This window comes from Camelus ferus, chromosome 4, assembly GCF_009834535.1.
Source record: "Camelus ferus isolate YT-003-E chromosome 4, BCGSAC_Cfer_1.0, whole genome shotgun sequence".
Lineage (NCBI taxonomy): Eukaryota > Metazoa > Chordata > Mammalia > Artiodactyla > Camelidae > Camelus > Camelus ferus.
This window is the reverse complement of record NC_045699.1, coordinates 34,279,529-34,297,428: the sequence shown is the minus strand read 5'-3', so window position 1 is coordinate 34,297,428 and position 17,900 is coordinate 34,279,529. Positions and strand designations below refer to the sequence as shown.

General features: G+C 45.6%; 1 protein-coding gene across 6 annotated transcripts in view; it reads right to left on the bottom strand.

The window, feature by feature from the left end:
* Positions 1-17,900, bottom strand: part of FAM189A2 (family with sequence similarity 189 member A2) — an 81,800-nt gene that overhangs the window by 4,263 nt on the left and 59,637 nt on the right. For 5 of the 6 annotated variants that reach the window (XM_014565244.2, XM_032477795.1, XM_014565247.2 and 2 more), the window contains 7 exons: positions 13,942-14,070; positions 12,328-12,435; positions 12,059-12,192; positions 5,635-5,764; positions 5,395-5,473; positions 3,987-4,139; positions 1,468-1,760 (listed from right to left, as the gene is read on the bottom strand). In XM_014565244.2, the coding sequence (XP_014420730.2) occupies positions 1,468-1,760; positions 3,987-4,139; positions 5,395-5,473; positions 5,635-5,764; positions 12,059-12,192; positions 12,328-12,435; positions 13,942-14,070 (1,026 nt within the window). Of the gene's footprint in view, positions 1-922; positions 1,107-1,467; positions 1,761-3,986; positions 4,140-5,394; positions 5,474-5,634; positions 5,765-12,058; positions 12,193-12,327; positions 12,436-13,941; positions 14,071-17,900 lie in introns of all 6 variants that reach the window. The other variant, XR_004319241.1, reaches the window with a different exon arrangement.

Genomic DNA, 17,900 nt, shown 5'->3' with positions numbered 1-17,900 from the left:
TTCTGGAAGCCCCAGCAGGTGGCCCAGGTTCCACTGCAGCAATCCCAGTCCCTGAATGTTCATCCAGCCTGCACACAAATCCCTAGCAGACATTTGTAGCGACTGCATCTGTTGAACTATAAGTGCTTATTCTTTTTCCCCAAAGCAAGTTTCCAGCAAAACTTTGCAGAAGGTCCAGACCAATAGCTCCACAGGTGCCCCAGCTCTTAACTCACCGGAACTCAGCGGCTCCAACTACTTGCTCCTGCTTATCATGGAAACTGGGGCTGACCAGAGGGAAGGAGGCAGGGAATGACATCTGGAGTAGACCAGGGACACGCGGTTGTTCGAGTCTCTTCCACACGGGCTATGCCCCGGAGCCTGACCCAGGACCACTGGCTGACCACTGTTTCCATAAACAAACCAGAGGGCCCATGGCTCGTGTACCTCTTCCCACGGGTAATCAGACTGCTCTCCCGCCCCCCAGGGTCCCCTGAGGGATGGGAGAGAATTTGGCTTCTGGCTTCTGTCAGAAGAGGCCAACAGGTGGGAAGGGGAACAGAAAGCAAAGTGAAAAGGGGATTCGTTCAATCTGCCTTAAAAACGTAGCTAGGATTTTATAGCTGGTAATGACCCTGAGAATCAGGCCAATTCAACTCAAGAAGTATCTGACGGGCACATCAGACTCACAAGCACAACCAAGCAACACCCGGGAGCCACTGGGCCCTGAGGTCTACAACCACCGCCCCACAGGCACAGAGCAATGGAGTAAAGGCCTAGAAAGCAGACGCTGCTTTAGAAGAGGTGGGTGAGGAAAGCGGCGACCCAACCCTGCTCTAGTCAGAGGGACGTTCCATTCGCTCAGAGATACAGGCGCAGAGACCGCCTAGTCCAGCCCTTCACTTTAAAGATGAGAAGCCTGACACCCAAGTGGAAAATTTACCTTTTCACCAGTGGCTTCTGGTTGGGGATTGCCTTTTACTTTTTAATCCATGGAAAGGAAAAGGTGTTTGTTCCCTTAAGTTCTATTGGCGTAGGTAATTTCGCCAAACATCTCATGGGAGTGTGAACAGCTCCCAGAATCTTGCCAATATTAAAATTCACATTTGTCCATCACCGTCAAAGGGCTGAAAAAAACACGTCAGATCAAGGGAAACTTTCATCTTAGGAAGTCGAATGTTGAGTGTATCCGCACTGCCCATAGCCTTTGCTTTCATCCCTGAGTTGCACCCTTTTTTCTTCCCAGGCAGGCTTCCTTATCCCGGAAAAATTTCTTTTCTCTTGGGCCGAGAAGGCTGTGGAAAAGTCACCATACCTGAGAAGAAAGTACACAGCCGTCCTCCTCTCCCTCCCCAGACCTCCTACGCCCATTACCCCGATGCAGTGACCATGACCTTTCTGTGCCTGGGATAGGAAAGCAGAGAAGCCGCTTCAGCGGCTATGGAAACGAGTTCTCCTACTCATGCCTGATATTAATAATAAAACTACCTGTTCTAGAAAACTGGCGCTCGTGATGGCCTCTTCCATGTGCTCCTCATCGGACTTCAAAACAGATTTAATGTTTTCTACAAGTTCGTGGATGTCCGGGGTCATCCTGCAGGACGACTGCTCCAGGAACCTCGCCACCAGCAGCTTGGTGTCCATGTAAGATTTGTAATCTATTAAAGACCTCGGTCGGCATCTCGAAGCTCTGGATCTAAACCCTCTCCTCAAGGTCACCGCAGTTGGATCCGGTCTCCCCTCCGTCTGAGTCGCGGCTTCACAGCTGAGCACGGGGGCGGCTGTGGACAGAGACAAGCAACACGCACCCATTGGCCAAGCCCTGTGAACACACGCCTGTACCAGAAACAGCAGAGATCATGAAACTCGGCGTGGAAAGCAAGTGACAAATGCCGACGGCCATGCACATCTTGCTTTTCCTCTTGCAGAAAGAAGAGGAAAAAAAACCCAACAACTATGACACAAGCTTATTCCCTGAAGGGTAATTTCATGGCCCCCAAATATTGTATTGTGCCACATAAACACAGCAATCCAGGTAAAGACAGATGACAGAGAAGAGCATCCAGAATGTTACAGAGCAATGGTCTCATGAGGTGATGACCAGCATATCGGGGTGGGGGAGCAGGCAGAAAACTTTGGTTGACCGATGGAAGAATGTTCCAAGGCAGGGAGGATGAAGAAGCCACTTAAAGAGAGAGACTGAGGAGAGACGAGACTTGTGGGATGAATGGAATGCTCTGCTCACGTGGACGGTACCTTTGTCCTAAACATCCTCAGGGGCACTGTACTGACTTAGAGTTTTGACGCTCGCACCGTGGCAGGGTGGTGGCAGGGTGGTGGCGGGGAGGTAGCGCTACGGCTGACTAGAAAGAGAAGCCGAGTGCAGAAAAAGTACGCGTCATCCTGGAAGTCAGCCGCGGGCCTGGGAAATCCAATGCAGGCTCTAATTTCACAACTACCTACTTCGGCAAGGGTATAAGGGCGGGCAGAATATTACTGCCCTGGCAGGAGGGTGAAGGGAAATCAGGCCTGGTCTCCATGTGTTCATAAGGCAGCCAGCAGCCTTCAGTGTACACGACACTGGAGATTTCAGTCTGCAAGGGTCTGAGAAGCAGGAATCTAGATATTCAAGGAGGGAGGCATGGGGTGGGAACACAAGGGCAGGAAGGGGAAAGGTGGGCGTGAGAAGCTCTAAGCAGAGGCTGGCAGCCGTCTTCCTAGGCTGCCACGTGCAAGTCACAGAGAACCGGGGTCTCCCAGGAACCCTTGCTACAGACTCTCAGGTGTGAGGACAGAGTCAAGGGCCACACTCAGTCACTCGAAGGCAACTGGTCCCTTTCCCAGTAGAGGGCTCCAACAGGGAGGCACGTGTCATCCTTGCCCCTGCAGAACTGCAGAAGGGGAGCAGGTTCTGGAAAGATCTCGCTAAGCTGTGCAGACAGCTAAGTTCCCACTGAAGCCGCAGGTGGCCGTCTCGCGTCCTCAGCATGCCAGGTGGGGCAGAGGACCCCGCAGTGAAGACGGTCCAGGGAGCTGAGGGGCCAGGCTGCCAGCCTGCTCGGGAGCAGAGGGCGGCGGGACTCCTCCCTGCTCAGAAGCCGCTGGAGAGACAAGAGGATTGTTCTCTCTGGCTCCCACACGGTCAGTCCAGAGCTGCGGCAAACAACACACGCTGTCAGAGGGACAGAACCGAACTAGGGGGTGCTGTGGGGCCGGGGACAGAGCAGGGCTAGAGAGTCTGCAAAGCCGTATTGCACAGAGCTTGACAAGAGCATGGGCCACTGGTTAGAAAAGGTCACTGAAAGAAGCCTGTGCTGGTGGGATTACAGAAGATTTCCATTTTCTCCCTTTATTTCCTTTATTTTTTATAATTTTCTATGGTGAAGAGGTATTTGGAGATGTTCAGATAGTCATACTCAGAAAGAAGATTCAGTGTTATTTTAAGTTTAACACAATTTTAAATTAAAAAAATTTTAATTATTAAAATTTAGAAGTATTCAAATAACATCTATACACAAACTCAAAACAGGAAGGGAGAGGGAGCATTAGACTTTCACTGTATCTGAAGTGCTTAAAACAAGGTCAGATTTAAATAATTCAAATCTGCTCATACACAGCAAAAAGATAGCTAATATTAAATTATAGAAGGGGTAAAAACAAATACACCCCTGTGACCTTTTCCTGGAGAACGTTCATTCCCACAGGACAGTGAGAATCTAGGAACTGGATCTACGTTTGCACGACTTTCTTCATGTGGTCCCCAGCACAGTATCACGTGCAACCAAATGCTTTTGATGATAGTGACTTGACAAGAAAAAATCCTACCAGCTTTAAAAGACGTGGTAGATGTCTGTCCCTAACGTGCATGCAAAATACCTTACGTTCCCAAGACCTCTTAACCCCCTCAAACTCTCTCTTGAACCGCAGGGCCTTGGGTGGCTAGAGCCACTTGGCACCTTTCGGCAAATGAGCACAGGCCCTGCAAAGAGCCTGGGGACGGACATCACCTCTCTCTGCTGACTGATGGAGCACAGGGTCACTCCTGGATCTCGTCCTCAGGGGCTGAAGGGCTCCCCGGCTCCTCGCCAGGCATGTCTGGTTTGAGTTGGGAGTTGAGAGGCATGCTCTTTCTTCTCCAGGTGTGTTAGGAATGTCCCCACCTGATTTTTTTTTTTTGGAAGAAGAGAAACATAAATTATTTCACCAGTTGGCGCCTTCAAAATGTTGGGCAGGAAATACCCGTGAGCCCAAACGTGCCAGGACAAGGGTAACACAGTTAATAGCACTTGCTTGGGCTGCGGGCCCAGCTAAGTTTTAATTTCCCAGCACTGTGGGAAATGCTGCCTCCCCAAACGGCCCCTCCACACCTAGAACAAACAAACACAACGCTCTAAATCCAAGAGCAGAGAAAGAAGCCGTGCCAAAATGCCTACAGATGCTTAGACTCTTCTTCAGTGAAGCATCCTGGTGCAGCACCGGGAAGCTCCTAGCCATGTTATGTGTCTGACAGTCAGGATGAGCTTGACTCATCCTGGAAGGTAATAATACCAGAACTGGTGAGGGGCTGCTCTGCGGGCTGCAGGGCTGATGCTGGCAGAGGCGGTAACCACGGGCCAGGCTGTGAAACTCCTGGAAAGCCAAGTTAAAGAGCCCACGGCCAATAATGAATCAGTCAAACCACTCTGGAGTTGGATGACTGCTGCTCGGGAAAATAAAATCCTATCTCTTGTGGGCCTTAGGTGTGGTTTGGGAAACTATTTTGAGAAATGGAAGAATTACAAACACATTTAGGAAACAGAACCCTGCTGCATAATTCTACTTAAGATGGAAGGTGCACAGGACAGAACAGAAACCCATTTCCTATGGTGCTGTTGAAAAACTACCTCTGTCTGAAATAGATAAAGGTTGATCCATTATATATCACCATTTGCAATTTTGTCCCGTGGACAATCTCTGGACCATTTAAAACCTCTCCGAAGAGAGAAAGCGGTAATGCTGTTCCCTTAAGTTACAAGGAGAAATGTAAATTGACTCTACTATTTAATACAGGATTGGAAATCAGCGTTCAGTACATGTGAAGGCAGAATGACCTAGGTCCTAGGTTATAAATGGGCAAATCACTCTGCAAAGGATGAAACCATTTTTGTCCCTTTAAAAGAGCTCATCTTATTTTAACAGAAGAAAAAAAAAATCTTGCATCAGAAAACACAGGAATGCCAAATTAAACTCTGTTATCCATTTCTGAAAACAGCCTGGTTATTCATAAGAGATTTTAAGGATATCTTCATTTCTGTTCACACAGTATCTCCTATTTGTAAGCCCTAAAAGTTGATAGCACGGTATCATACAGATCATTATTTTATCCGTTTTAATCTACTGAGTCATGAGTTTGGGCAGCAATGATGTATTTATTACCCTGAGTCACTGGTATGCAGATCGGTTCCAATGGGCTGGTGGCAGCTTCTGGCCCATCTGGCATTTGGAATGGAGATCCCTGCATCACAGGGGAAAGAGGGTTATCTGCTGATACTCAACTCAACCATCACCTGGACTGGAGTGAACTTAAAAAGATCTGCAGGACATGGTCCCTTCCCAAGCCCGGCTGCTTTTCCCACTTGCCATCAACGTAGCAGAGAGAAACTCTGTGGACAGTACCTGCTGCTGGTCTGTCTGGCTCACCACAGCTTCATAGGGAGGTGGGGGGTCCAGAGGACAAAACACTTCCACACCTTTGATCCGTGCCCCATAGATGTGCGGCAATGGAATAACATCAGGACCAACCATCCTAGGAAGAGCATCTTGGCATCAGGAGGCACGTTTTGGCCATCTGACAGTAGCAGCTCCTGCATACTGGCCTTTGCCTCTAGAGGGTTATCCACTGACAACAGGGAAAATCCCTCACCCCCCACACACAGTCTCTCGGTCCAGGAGTAGCAGAGTAACCTAAACTGCTCAGTGATGGAATGCCTGGAGTTCTTAGGCAAGTGATAGCATAGAAAATGCAATACCATCATTCCTTTTAAATCCACCAGACAAAAAGCAAACAATAATCCAGAAGAGACAGAAAGCGAATTAGTGGTTGCCCAGGAGCTTGGGGAAAGCGAGGAATGGGGAGTGACTGCTTTAGTGGATATGGGGTCTCCCTGGAGGTGATGAAAATGCTTTAGAACTAGACGGAGGTGAGGTTGCACCATATTGTCAATGTACTAAATGCCACTGAATTGTACACTTTCAAATGGTTAACTTCATGTTATGTGAATTTTACCTCAATTAAAAAAAAAACTAAAGACAGGGAAACTCAAATATTTCTTACAGTACACGACAAAAGTTTCTCGCCGAGGTTTCCCTAATGTCTGATTCATGGCAGAAACTCACTATTTGTTGAATAAATATTTGAAACAATAAGTATGTTTTTCAAAAAGAAGTGAATAACGTCACAGCTCAGAGCCAGCACGGCACGCAGCAGGAGGCGTCCCGGAGCGCCTCATCCTAAGGGTGGCGGTTCTAGCCAACACTGGCGGAGCCCCGGCCCCGTGCCAGGCACTGCGGTTCTGTCCTGGGGGCGAGGGGGCTTTAACAGCAAAAAATTAAACCAAAAAACCCACAAGATTTTCTGCCAGTGTTCACAGAAAATTATACACAAATTATCAAGATAATAAAGAACCTAAATTTTAAAATAACTTAAAAATACACGAAAGTTTGTACCTTATGATGAAATTTCCGGTTATAAAATATACGTAAATAAGTCCTGGGAAAGTAACTGCACAGCGAGGCAACCACAGTCAGTAATACCGTATGGTGTACCTGAAAGCTGCTAAGAGAGCCGATCTTAAACGTTCTCATCACAAGGAGAACAAAGCTTGTAACTGTATGTAGTGATGGATGTTAACTAGACTTACTACGGTTAACATTTCACATCACATCCAAGTACTGAGTCATTATTTGTCCACCCGAAACCATTATCATTTTATACGTCAATTATATCATAATTTTAAAAAATACACAGAAGACCAAAAAAACCCTGTACTCAGGCAATGGAATATTGGAGAATGAAAACGGGAGACAATAGGAAAAGTTTAATGTTTGCTCTTGAAATGCAAAAATGAACATAAACTAAAGGAGACTGGAAAGACAGGCTCCGGGGCCAGCTGCCTGCAGGGGACTGCTGTTTTGTTTTGTTTTGGGAAGGTGCTCTCTGGATTTATGGTTGTTTCATTTATGCCCATTCACAAAAATGCAAGCGGTGGAAGAAAACAGTTGAGAAAGATGTGATAGTCTTTCTTCCTAAAAATAAAACTGGAATTCTGGGATTTAGAAGAATGAGACTTCTGCAGCCTGAATTGAAAAAATGAGACAGCACTCCCTTTATTTTCTGTGTCTCTGTTTAGAAGGAAGACTCTCATATCTACATGACCTGAGAGGGAAGAAGTCACGGGTTGACACCCAAGGCAGGGATGCGGCTGGGCTCAGCGCATAACACGGAGCGCATGTGAGGAGAGGCACCTGTGGGAACTGTCCCTCCCTGGGGAGGGGTCCTGGTACAGTCATCAAGAAAGGGGTATTCTCCCCTTAGAGAGGGACTTGCTCACGGGTTTCACATCAACTCTCTATTCCAGCCAAAGCCATTTTAAGAGCTACAGATACCGAGTGACTTCAGGAATCCAGACTCTTCCTGGACCTGACTGAAGGCTCCTTCCTAACCAATGAACAAGGTGACTGGTTTTAATCAATGAGACCTATGGACTCCTCCTGTCCTCTCCAGAGGGCTAGTCATCAATCCTTGATTAGCCTAACCCGTGAGCATCTTTCCAGCACTCACAAACCCCTGACTATCCCCCCTCAGCCAAGTCCCCACGCATTTCTTCACTGTGGTGTCCTTGCCTGGAAAATTCACCCCAGCTTTGTTAACTCTAGTGCCCTTGGTTTCATAGTCCTAGCCTGGTGGCTGCCTGTGTGTTCCTAGAGACAAGAGGGCTTGCTTAGGACCAAGAAGTCAGAGGAGCAGGCTCCATTTTAGATTCTGAATTACTCCAGCATCTCTTCAAGGAGGAAAACTGGGTGGAAGCGGGGCACATTTTATCTAAACTGGCTGCAAAACAAACGGCTTGTCTGGTGGTTATTACAACGAGCAGCACAGTCTCAACTGAGACGGAAGATGCTGCTAGAGCCGAGGCAGAAGACAAGCGCCTTTCCTACGAAGCAGGTTTCCCTTATCTTACCTCTTCTGGGTAAATCAGGATCCATGGAGGGAGATAGGTCTGCTCTCTCCTGGTAGGTTTTGTTCCTGATCCCTTGCAGTGTTCAACCCCAGCTACAGAGCAGAATCATCACCCAGGAGGGTTCCCGAACTGGGCATGGCCCAGGCCTCCCCTCTAGAAATGCTGCACTAATTGCCTGTGGTGCGGCCCAGGTGACTCCGGGGCACGGCCAGGAACGAGACCACTGCTAAAGGAAATGGATTATGGTGGCTGAAATGAAAACCCTGCTATATCTGGGAAAGGTGACCAGACCTTTATAAGAATGAGTGTCAGTTAGAAAACTGTTGCCTGGTAAGTTCAGTGTAAGGTTAAAGGCTAAATGTTTATTAAGAGTAAGACACACGCCAAGAACACCATGCAACTAACAATGGTGGAGCATGGTCTAAGCTTTCATTTTTAGCAAGATTTTTTGCCCATTGTCTCTTGACAAGCCTCTCAGCAGCCACATGTCAATGCAGGTGAATGAGGAAACCAAGGCTCAGAGATGGTAAGAAATCCACCCAGGGTGACCCCCTTTTTTGTGTGTGTGGAGGTACTGGGAATTGAACGCACTCTACCACTGAGCTATACCCACCCACCTCCACTCCAGGGTGGACCTTTTAAGAGCCCAGAGCCTGGGCTTTTTCAAATTCATCCCAAAGCCTCCAGGAAACCTTCAATGGTTCATGCTTATGAACTCTGAAGATGAACAGGAAACCCAAACAGATCGTGCAAAGTAGGTTCTGCTTGGATGCTACAAATAGGTGCTGGATCTGAGGCTGCTACAGCAACTCATATGCTTGACCAAAGAATGGCCCTCCTCTGGGTGCCAGGGAAACTGCGCCCTTCCACGGGGCACGTGTTGGTAGGGTTGCAGGAAGGCAGAGTGAGGCGGGCGCCCCAGCACAGTCGAACCCTAGCATAGCCCATCTCCACCTGAGTTTGGGTTTTGAAGTTCAGTGGGAAAGGAAATGGGCAGACTTCATTGTCTTCACCTTTAGAGAATGCCCATGTCAACCTGGCTCCCATGCCCTCATCTCCAGTCTTCCACAGCAGGTAGCATCCCACTGTACAACCAGATCCACATTCACAAAACAGGCTGGAGACTCTCCTTCCTGACTCCTGGCTCAAGCCAATGTCTGAGACTGGGGCATTCCCTGGAGTAGTGGAGATGGGTACACAGTACCTACAAATCGATTCCCAAAGTAGATCACCATCTTTGGACAGAAGCCTTCACTGCACTCAGCCTCCTGTTGATGACAGAAACTTGAGAAGTCCTCTCCCAAGGAGATACCAATGCACGAAATAGATGTATTTATAGAAGTCAAATAAATAAACCTCTTCTGAGAGGTCATAATACCTTACAGGAAACAGGGAGCCTCTATTGCATGAAAACTCTTCACATAACTGGTTGTGGAAATATTAATGAAAACATCTGTTCATATTCTTGCCTGCCTGCTTATAAGAAAGAAAATTACCATGAAGTTGATTTATACTGAGAATTTAGCAACGCTGGTCAAGTTTTTTAAAAACTATGATAGAGTTTGTATCTAAAGGTGAATAAATTTAGCCATTTTAAGAAAAAGTGGGCAAGAGGAGCGGAAAGATAGGGGTATGGGATTAAGAGATATAAACTACTACATCGAAACCCAGACGAGCAACAGAGCCATTGTTTTGTAGTAACTTTAAATGGAGTATAAGCTATAAAAATACTGACTCACTATGTTGTACCCCTGAAACTAATATAATATTGTAAATCAATTATACTTTGATGAAAAAAATATACACAAAAGGTTAAAAAAAAAAAAGTGGGCTGCACTGGGATACTGGCAGAATTTCAGAAGACGAGGGTAGTCGCCCACTGGAGCTATGAGCTGGGGCTCCAGGTATATATTTTAGGCTGAGCATTCTTCTTCTCTCACGGGGGCTCTGCTCTGCCCCCCCCCCCACTCCTTCTGGAATTTCTGTTGGGTAAAAACCCTTGATGAGAAGCTTGTCCACCTTCTCCCAACTTGGATTTGGCCAGGGCCTGGCTCAAGACTCAGGGACAAATCCAGGGATGCACCCAGATCCTCAAAGCCCCACACTGAGAAGCATGACTTTGGAGGCACAGAGAAGAGGAAGGCAAGAGAGAATGGGGGAGTCCCACAGGACAGCAGGACTTCTACACCCACCCGAGTCACTTTCCCTTTCTGCCACTGTGGGAAATTAAATCTGTCTGTTGCCTCCTCTTAGGTCAACCAAGTGCTCACCCACAACCTCAGAGAGCCAAGGAATCCTTCCTGAAGAGGGCATTTCTCTTCCCAGCCATGAAGTAACAGGCATTTTACTGTCCTCCAATATGCCCTCTGCAGGCAGCCTGAGACTTGGCTAAGGTTTTAGCAGAAGTGTCCTGCGGTACACAGAGAACATGCACTTTGTTGCCATGACACTCTGACCTCTATAATTCTTGGGTCCTTTCCTGAAAGACTAGAGAAGCTATCCTGGCCCCTGAAGCTTTGAAATTCCAGTACATGAGTCCCTGTACAACAGGGAGGGCGAGCTGTCCCTCAGACCAGCTGTCCAGCCACTGATGCCCCCTCCGGCATGGTGGTCATCTCCACCTCCGCCAAGGTGGGTAGGCGGCGGAGGGCCCGGAGTGGGGCTTAGGGACAAGTCGGGAAGATATCTTTTAGGGAAGATATCAGGAAGATATTTATAGGGAAGATAACCCATTGACAAGAACATTAAGAGTGTCTGGGTGGGAGCTCCCACTGGAGACCTGTTTCAAAGTCACATGTGGCTGCCCTGAGCATTAGAAAATGCATTTCCCAAAACCCGAAACTGGGCACCAAATTTGTTTGACAACTCTCCACATGTACATCAGGGATTAAAAAGGAGAAGTTCCCGGCCCTCTTGACAGCAAATGAAAGACACTATTCTTTCTTGTAGAATTCAGGGATTTTCTTTTGGAAGCTTAAATATAGATTTGCTTCTCCTTTAAACTGAGCTCAGTTTCACCTGGTCCAGGAAGCCAACCCTAACCAGCTGGCGCTTCCTGCCCACTCACCGTTCTAGGTTAGGCAGTCCTCCTCCGTGCCCTCACAACCTCCCTTTTGAGTACTACTGGGACTCTTCCAATACTCATTTTTAATAATTTAGATTGTGAGCTCCTTGATAGCAGAAGGAAGTGGGTATTTTGAATTTCAATAACCCTGCATAGTGACTAATAAGCAGCAGAAGATGTATTAAATGTTTGTTGAATAAATAAATGAAGTCATTCTTTAGAAAGGTACAACTCTAGGAGTGGCTTAAAACCGGACGAATGCATGAGGCATTTCATTCTACAAATAATAATTTCTGAGATTAAGAAACAGAAGATTAAGTTCTGAACTAGAATTTGAAAAGGAAAATAACCCTAGTGTCTAATTTTTTTTTCTAGACCAAGGAGATGTAATTAATAATTAATCTTTTTTTAATGGCTGGGAAGAATTGCATGATTTGAAGACCTGCTGATGGTGTTACAATGAATATCGATTTGGCCCAACTGAGAGCGTTTCCAGGGCAACAGCGGTTCTCAGTCACGTCAAATTACAGCAGTTCTCTCTCTGGGTGTCAGTTTTCCTAGGAAGCTCATTGGAGTTGAAAAACTATATCCTTAGGTCAAGGTTTGACTTTTCTTTGGTTTCTTGCAATTTGTCAAACAAAAAAGAGAGAAAGAGAAAATAGAAAATCCTGCAAATAACACAATGTCTAGATTTTGTAGAGAAGTCAGAGCTCGTGCCGTGAGCTCTGAAGACCCCGCAGTCTTCAAAACGGAGAGCACCCCAAAGAGGAAGGCGGGGGGCACTTGAGGGCGGTACCTGCGGTTCATCCGCGGCGTGCACGAGTAAAACGTGGCGAAATAGGAAGGGGGAGGCACTGGCGGCACAAAGTCATCGGGGTCTGGGATGCGTCTGTGTTCCTCCACTTCTTCTGCAGAAATCTGGGATTCGTCCTAATCAGACAGCATTCTGGTTAGTCAACAGCCTTCGCTACAAAGGCTCGGGGAGAAAAGCAACGGGTTACACAAGAAGTTCCGCGGCCAGGTGCGGCGGAGACGCATTTGCACGGCCACCTCGCGTGGACTTACGTTGCAGGATCTTCTGGCTGCGAAGATCTGGAGGTAGCGAAGGGCGGCGGCCACCAAGCAGACGGTGGTCGTCAGAGCGTTCAAGGCACACAGGGCGAACAGGACTTTCTGGAACCAGGAAACAATGACGCCCCTGAGTACCTCAAAGCTGATGATCAGAATGCAACATAAAGACTTTTAAAAATGGTACTACTACTGTCCCAGTAGGACAATTCTCCTGAGAAAATGCACGTAAAGGACTTAGATGATGCTTGGCTCGTGCTAGGTGTCACACAAGTGCTGGTTATTACTCAGACTCTCACGCAATACTGTGTACGTCTTAACTTTATAAAAAGTTAGCCTAGAAGCTTCCTGTCCCAGACAGACCTGGTATTACCAGATTTCCTTTTGCAAGCATCAGAATCCTGTCTGGAAATGTTCCTTCCAAAAGTGCAGTGAGTTTCTCTTCTGAAGTTGGTGTCCCCAGTGATAGAGATTTCTAACCTTCCCCCACCACCCACTAAAACAGCCTCCCACCAGGACAGCTCGCTGCTTAATTTGTGGCCACTGATTCTGTTTCGCGAGCAGTTGGCAGAGCTGCCCCCAGCACCAAACCGGGGCAACACAGGCAGGCAGGCGGCCCAAGTGCAAACAGGGCTGCTCTCCTCTAAACACGTCTCAAAATAGCAAAGCCAGTCCCAAAAGTTTCTGTTGCCAAAGTCCTGGCTCCTTAGCGGGGCTTTCCCCAAGCAAAGTCTTGGCTCAAAAAGTTTGGGGGTGATTCAGCTGCCAAAACTCCAGAAGCCGAAGAAAGAAGACCATTTTCACATCCTCCGTGAGCCGAAGAGCTGCAGCTTCTCCCTCTCTGCTCAGAGATTCCTCCTCCCCACAAAAAATAAACCCAAAACAAAGACCTAAAGAAAGCCATCGGTGGAGGACCATCCAAAAGCTAATATCCCAGGGTTCACCAACTGACCGTGTCATTCACTGGGCTCACAGACCTTAAGTCAGGACACAGTTTTTATCCAATTCCTAAATGAAGGTTAATTCTGTATTTCTCTTCAGCTGGTATCATTTGTTTTTCATCTCTTTTGCTTATTATAGTTGCAGCCTGTTCAAGAAGAGGTAATGTCTTGAACTTCCCTTGTATCTTCTGGCCAACACATCACCTTTGTCTGTGTGTCTTAGGACAGCAGCACTCAATAGCCCAGAGGACTCATTTAAGCCAACAAAGGAGCATCAGAGCAGTGACAGATGGGCGTGCACTTTAAAGGTTCTGCTAAAACTATACCTCGTATAAGTGTAGCTACATAATGAGTGTGTGTGTATATGTGTGCCTGTATATTTATATACATAAAAATATACATGTGTATATATTTAGGCCCCTTACATTTTTCACTAGCTTATAGTTTTGAACACAGAGAGCCATCCATCCATAACTTAAGAGACACAAAAATCGGCAGCTCCTTCTGCTCTCAATTCTGCCTCTAGGTTCCTGATGAGGGGTTGCTCACATCTGCTCCAAGCAGCACTATTTGAAAGAGGTACCAGAGGAGGAATATTTCAAGTAGCTCTGCCTTCTTTGGGGTTTCTGTGGTGCATTTGCTGGTGAGGGAAGGAATCCAGTTGAGATACCTTAAGTAGAAGGTGAACAGCACTACAAGGCTGAACCGGGAAGAGTTTCAATGCATTTTCTTTGTCTGTGCATTTGGCTGGTTGAAATTCTTCACAACAGAAGCAAATCTTGCCTTCACCTAAGTCCACCTTAAGGGGGAAAAGGCAGAACAATAATTTAATTATTAAGTTAAAATAAACAGTCCACACCGCAGAGCACCAATCCTACAGAATGAGATATGGCAGGGTTCAGTGTCAAGCAGTGTCTGCATCAGTCAGGACAGGTAACAGCCAGCCCCAACATTTCAGTGGCTTAACCAACCAATGTTACTTCCTCACTGTGCCACATACCCACTGCAGGTCAGCAGAGGGCTCTGCTCATCATGTTCCCTTAGGGACCGAGGTCGATGAAGCATTGTTATCTCAGGATTGATGATCCCTATGCTAGTGAGATGGAGAGCATATGATGAATTGCACATTGGCACTTAACGCAGGGCTGCCAGATAAAAGGCAGGATGCTCAGTTAAATTTGAATTAACATAAACAACAGATCATTCCTTAGCACCATTATATCCCAAACATGGCATGAGACATGTTCATAGTAAAAATCTATTAGCTGTTTATTTGAAATTCAAATTTAACTGGCTATCCTGGGTTTTCACTTGCTAAATCTGGTTACCCTAGCTTCAGTCTTCCTCTCGGACGTGACACTCATCACATGAGCTCAATTTTCTTTCCAAAGCAAATACTACGGTTCTAGCTAACTCCAAGAAGGCAAGGAGGTTCAGTCTACCATGTGCCGTAAGAACCACAAGGACTCTTTGGTGAACAGTAGCCCTAAATCATGTAGGCTTAATGAGATCTTAGTTCACATCTTCAATGTTTGCATAGATTTTAGTAGAAATTTTCTTTTCTTTTTTTTTGAAGTGATAACATCACTGATGAGTAATCTTATATATTTTTAGTGAGATGCTTTGCAAACTTTGGGTCACTTTTCCAAGTTTCCATTGAATCAGCTTGTAAATATATGTAATACCTGATTTTGGCTAATAAGACCCATAATTTGGTATAGTTCTTCTTGTTTGTTTGTATATATTTTTTAATTGAAGTATAGTCAGTTTACAATGTTGTATCAATTTCTGGTGTACAGCACAATGCTTCCATCATACATGAACATACATATATTTGTTTTCATATTCTTTTCCATTATGGGTTACTACAAGATATTGAATATAGTTCCCTCCATACAGTATAAACTTGTTGTTTATCTATTTTATATATATTAGTTAATATCTGAAAATCTTGAACTCCCAATTTATCCCTTCCCACCCTGTTCCTCTCTGGTAACCATGTTTGTTTTCTATGTCTCTGAGTCTGTTTCTATTTTGTAAATAAGTTCGTTTGTCCTTTTTTTTTTTTTTAAGATTCCACATATAAATGATATCATATGGTATTTTTCTTTCTCTTTCTGACTTACTTCACCTAGAATGACATTCTCCAGGTCCATCCATGTTGATGCAAATGGCATTATTTTATCATTTTTTATTGCTGAGTAGTATTCCATTGTATAAATATACCACAGCTTCTTTATCCAGTCATCTGTTGATGGACACTTAGGTTATGTCTTGGCTATTGTAAATAGTGCTGCTATGAACACTGGGGTGCATGCATTTTTTTGAATTAAGGTTCCCTCTGGATATACACCCAGGAGTGGGATTGCTGGATCACATGGTAAGTCTCTTTTCAGTCTTCTGAGGAATCTCCAGACTGTTTTCCATAACGGCTGCACCAAACTACATTCCCACCAACATTGTAGGAGGGTCCCCTTTTCTCCACAGCCTCTCCAGCATTTATCATTTGTGGACTTTTGAATGAGGGCCATTCTGACTGGTGTGAGGTGATACCTCATTGTAGTTTTCATTTGCATTTCTCTGATAATTAGCAATATGGGGCATCTTTTCATGTGTCTACTGGCCATTTGTATAAGACCCATAATTTGGGAGTAGAGGTGCATTCTTACTTGCTCTGCTGCTTGAGCTGTTGAAGTTGGCTTCTCTATTTTGGTTAAAAGTAAAGGCCACACCTCTTTCATACCTGTTAAATTAAAAACCAGCTTTGACTTCACTAGCTGCAAAATTCTTCAGGAATCTTTAAGAATGACTGAACATCTACAATATTTTAGTTACTTAACAGAAAAAAAAGAGACTTTATTCTTATTGAATTAAGATTCTTACCCTTTAGTCATAGTGATAAATTTCATGGTATTTTTCCAAATTAGGAGAAGACTTAGTTCCTTCTAATACAAGGTAACTAGGAAGCCGAGGGGGAAAATTCGTACCACTGAATTATACATTTTCTGGTTTGGTTTTCCTTTTCTTTTGAGATGAAATTTACATACACAAATCACAAGCATACCATTAGAGGAATTTTGAGCTATGTGTATATCTATGTACCTCAGACTCGTATCAACAGACAGAACATACCATCACCGGAGTAAATTCCTTCATGCCTCCTCCCCATCCATCCCTGCCCACACACCCACAAAGGCAACTACTGTGCGGATAGATTTCCCACATAGATTAGCTTTGCCTCTTCCAGAACTCCATGGATCCCAGAACATTTTTCATTCCTTCTCCTTAAACCATACTGAAAGGGACTCTTTACTATCTTAAACACTGATGCCCAGATTTTGATATAAATTCTGCCTCTGATACAAAGAATTACAACAACAGTTACCTCAATGGACCCCATAACCTATCAGTTCCCTCCCGCGGGGTTTCTGTCTTGTGTTGGTTTGCCTTGGAGATTGTTAGCTCAGCAATGTCCCCATACGTAGATCCATAACCCCACACACACAGACACAAGGCTATTTGTGTTCGAATCTCACATTTTCAATGTCTCACATTTCTAGGGTCCGTACTAGATTCTCTCCTTCTAAAGGAAAACCACTATGCCCATTCAGACAGGAGTTCCCCAGGCAGGGTCCAGGCAGGTGAGAAATTTTCTTTCCTCTCAGGGATCACTGGCTTTGTCTTGGCCCCTCTTGCATAATTAATAATAGTCCTTACACTGGGCTAAGTTCAGAAGGTGAATATTACTCCCAATGGGCTTGCCCCTTCAAAGGCTCCAGCTGAGAACTTCCTGTTCTAATACTAAGAAGCATTATTTAGTAGTAACAAAGAAGTGGCTAACAGAGATCATTCATTCTTCTCATGTCTCCATTCTGTTCACGTATACCAGGCCGCTTCTCCCTAAACAGGAAAGAAGCTCGCTTTTTCCAATGTGACGCAGTGCAATTTCTTTTTCTCCTACTTGTGTAAGCGTCAAGATCCTACCTGAGGATTTTACCTCCCTCAGGTAAGACTAGGTGTCATCTTACAAAGTGCTCCCTTCCCACATGAGTCCATTCTTGATCCAAGGCATTCAGTTGAGAGAGAAATCAGTCCTTTGCGGCTGCACACACATGGCTGCAGTATTCACATGACACCAGGCATCCACGTACACAGAGGCCTCAGCTACCTGGAACTGCTGGGGTGAGCCAGTCAGGATGGCAAAGTTTTCCAGGTAAGTGAGGGTTAATCCCTTTAAACAAGGGATCCTATCTGAAAGTTAATCATTATGCAAATAATACTGAATATCAATCACTGTGCCCGCTGATACAGGGAGGCCCTGAGGCTCCAGACAAAATGATTCAAGGAACTGAGCGTTCTGCATTCCTTCTTCTTCCTATTCTTGATCCTTCACCCATCTTCTTAATCCTAACTCTGCCCAGTATTTCTGAAAACGTATTCTAATTTCTCTTCAATCTCTTTAGCCATCTGCAAACAAAGCTGTTCAAATTTCCCCAATCTTAAATGGAAAACACCTATCCTTCACCTTGATACTATTACCTGAAACTGTCAGACCCTCTCCTTCCTCCCATCAGCCACCAACGCTGTGGCTCTCCACCCTAGCTGCACATTAGACTCTTCCAGGAAGCT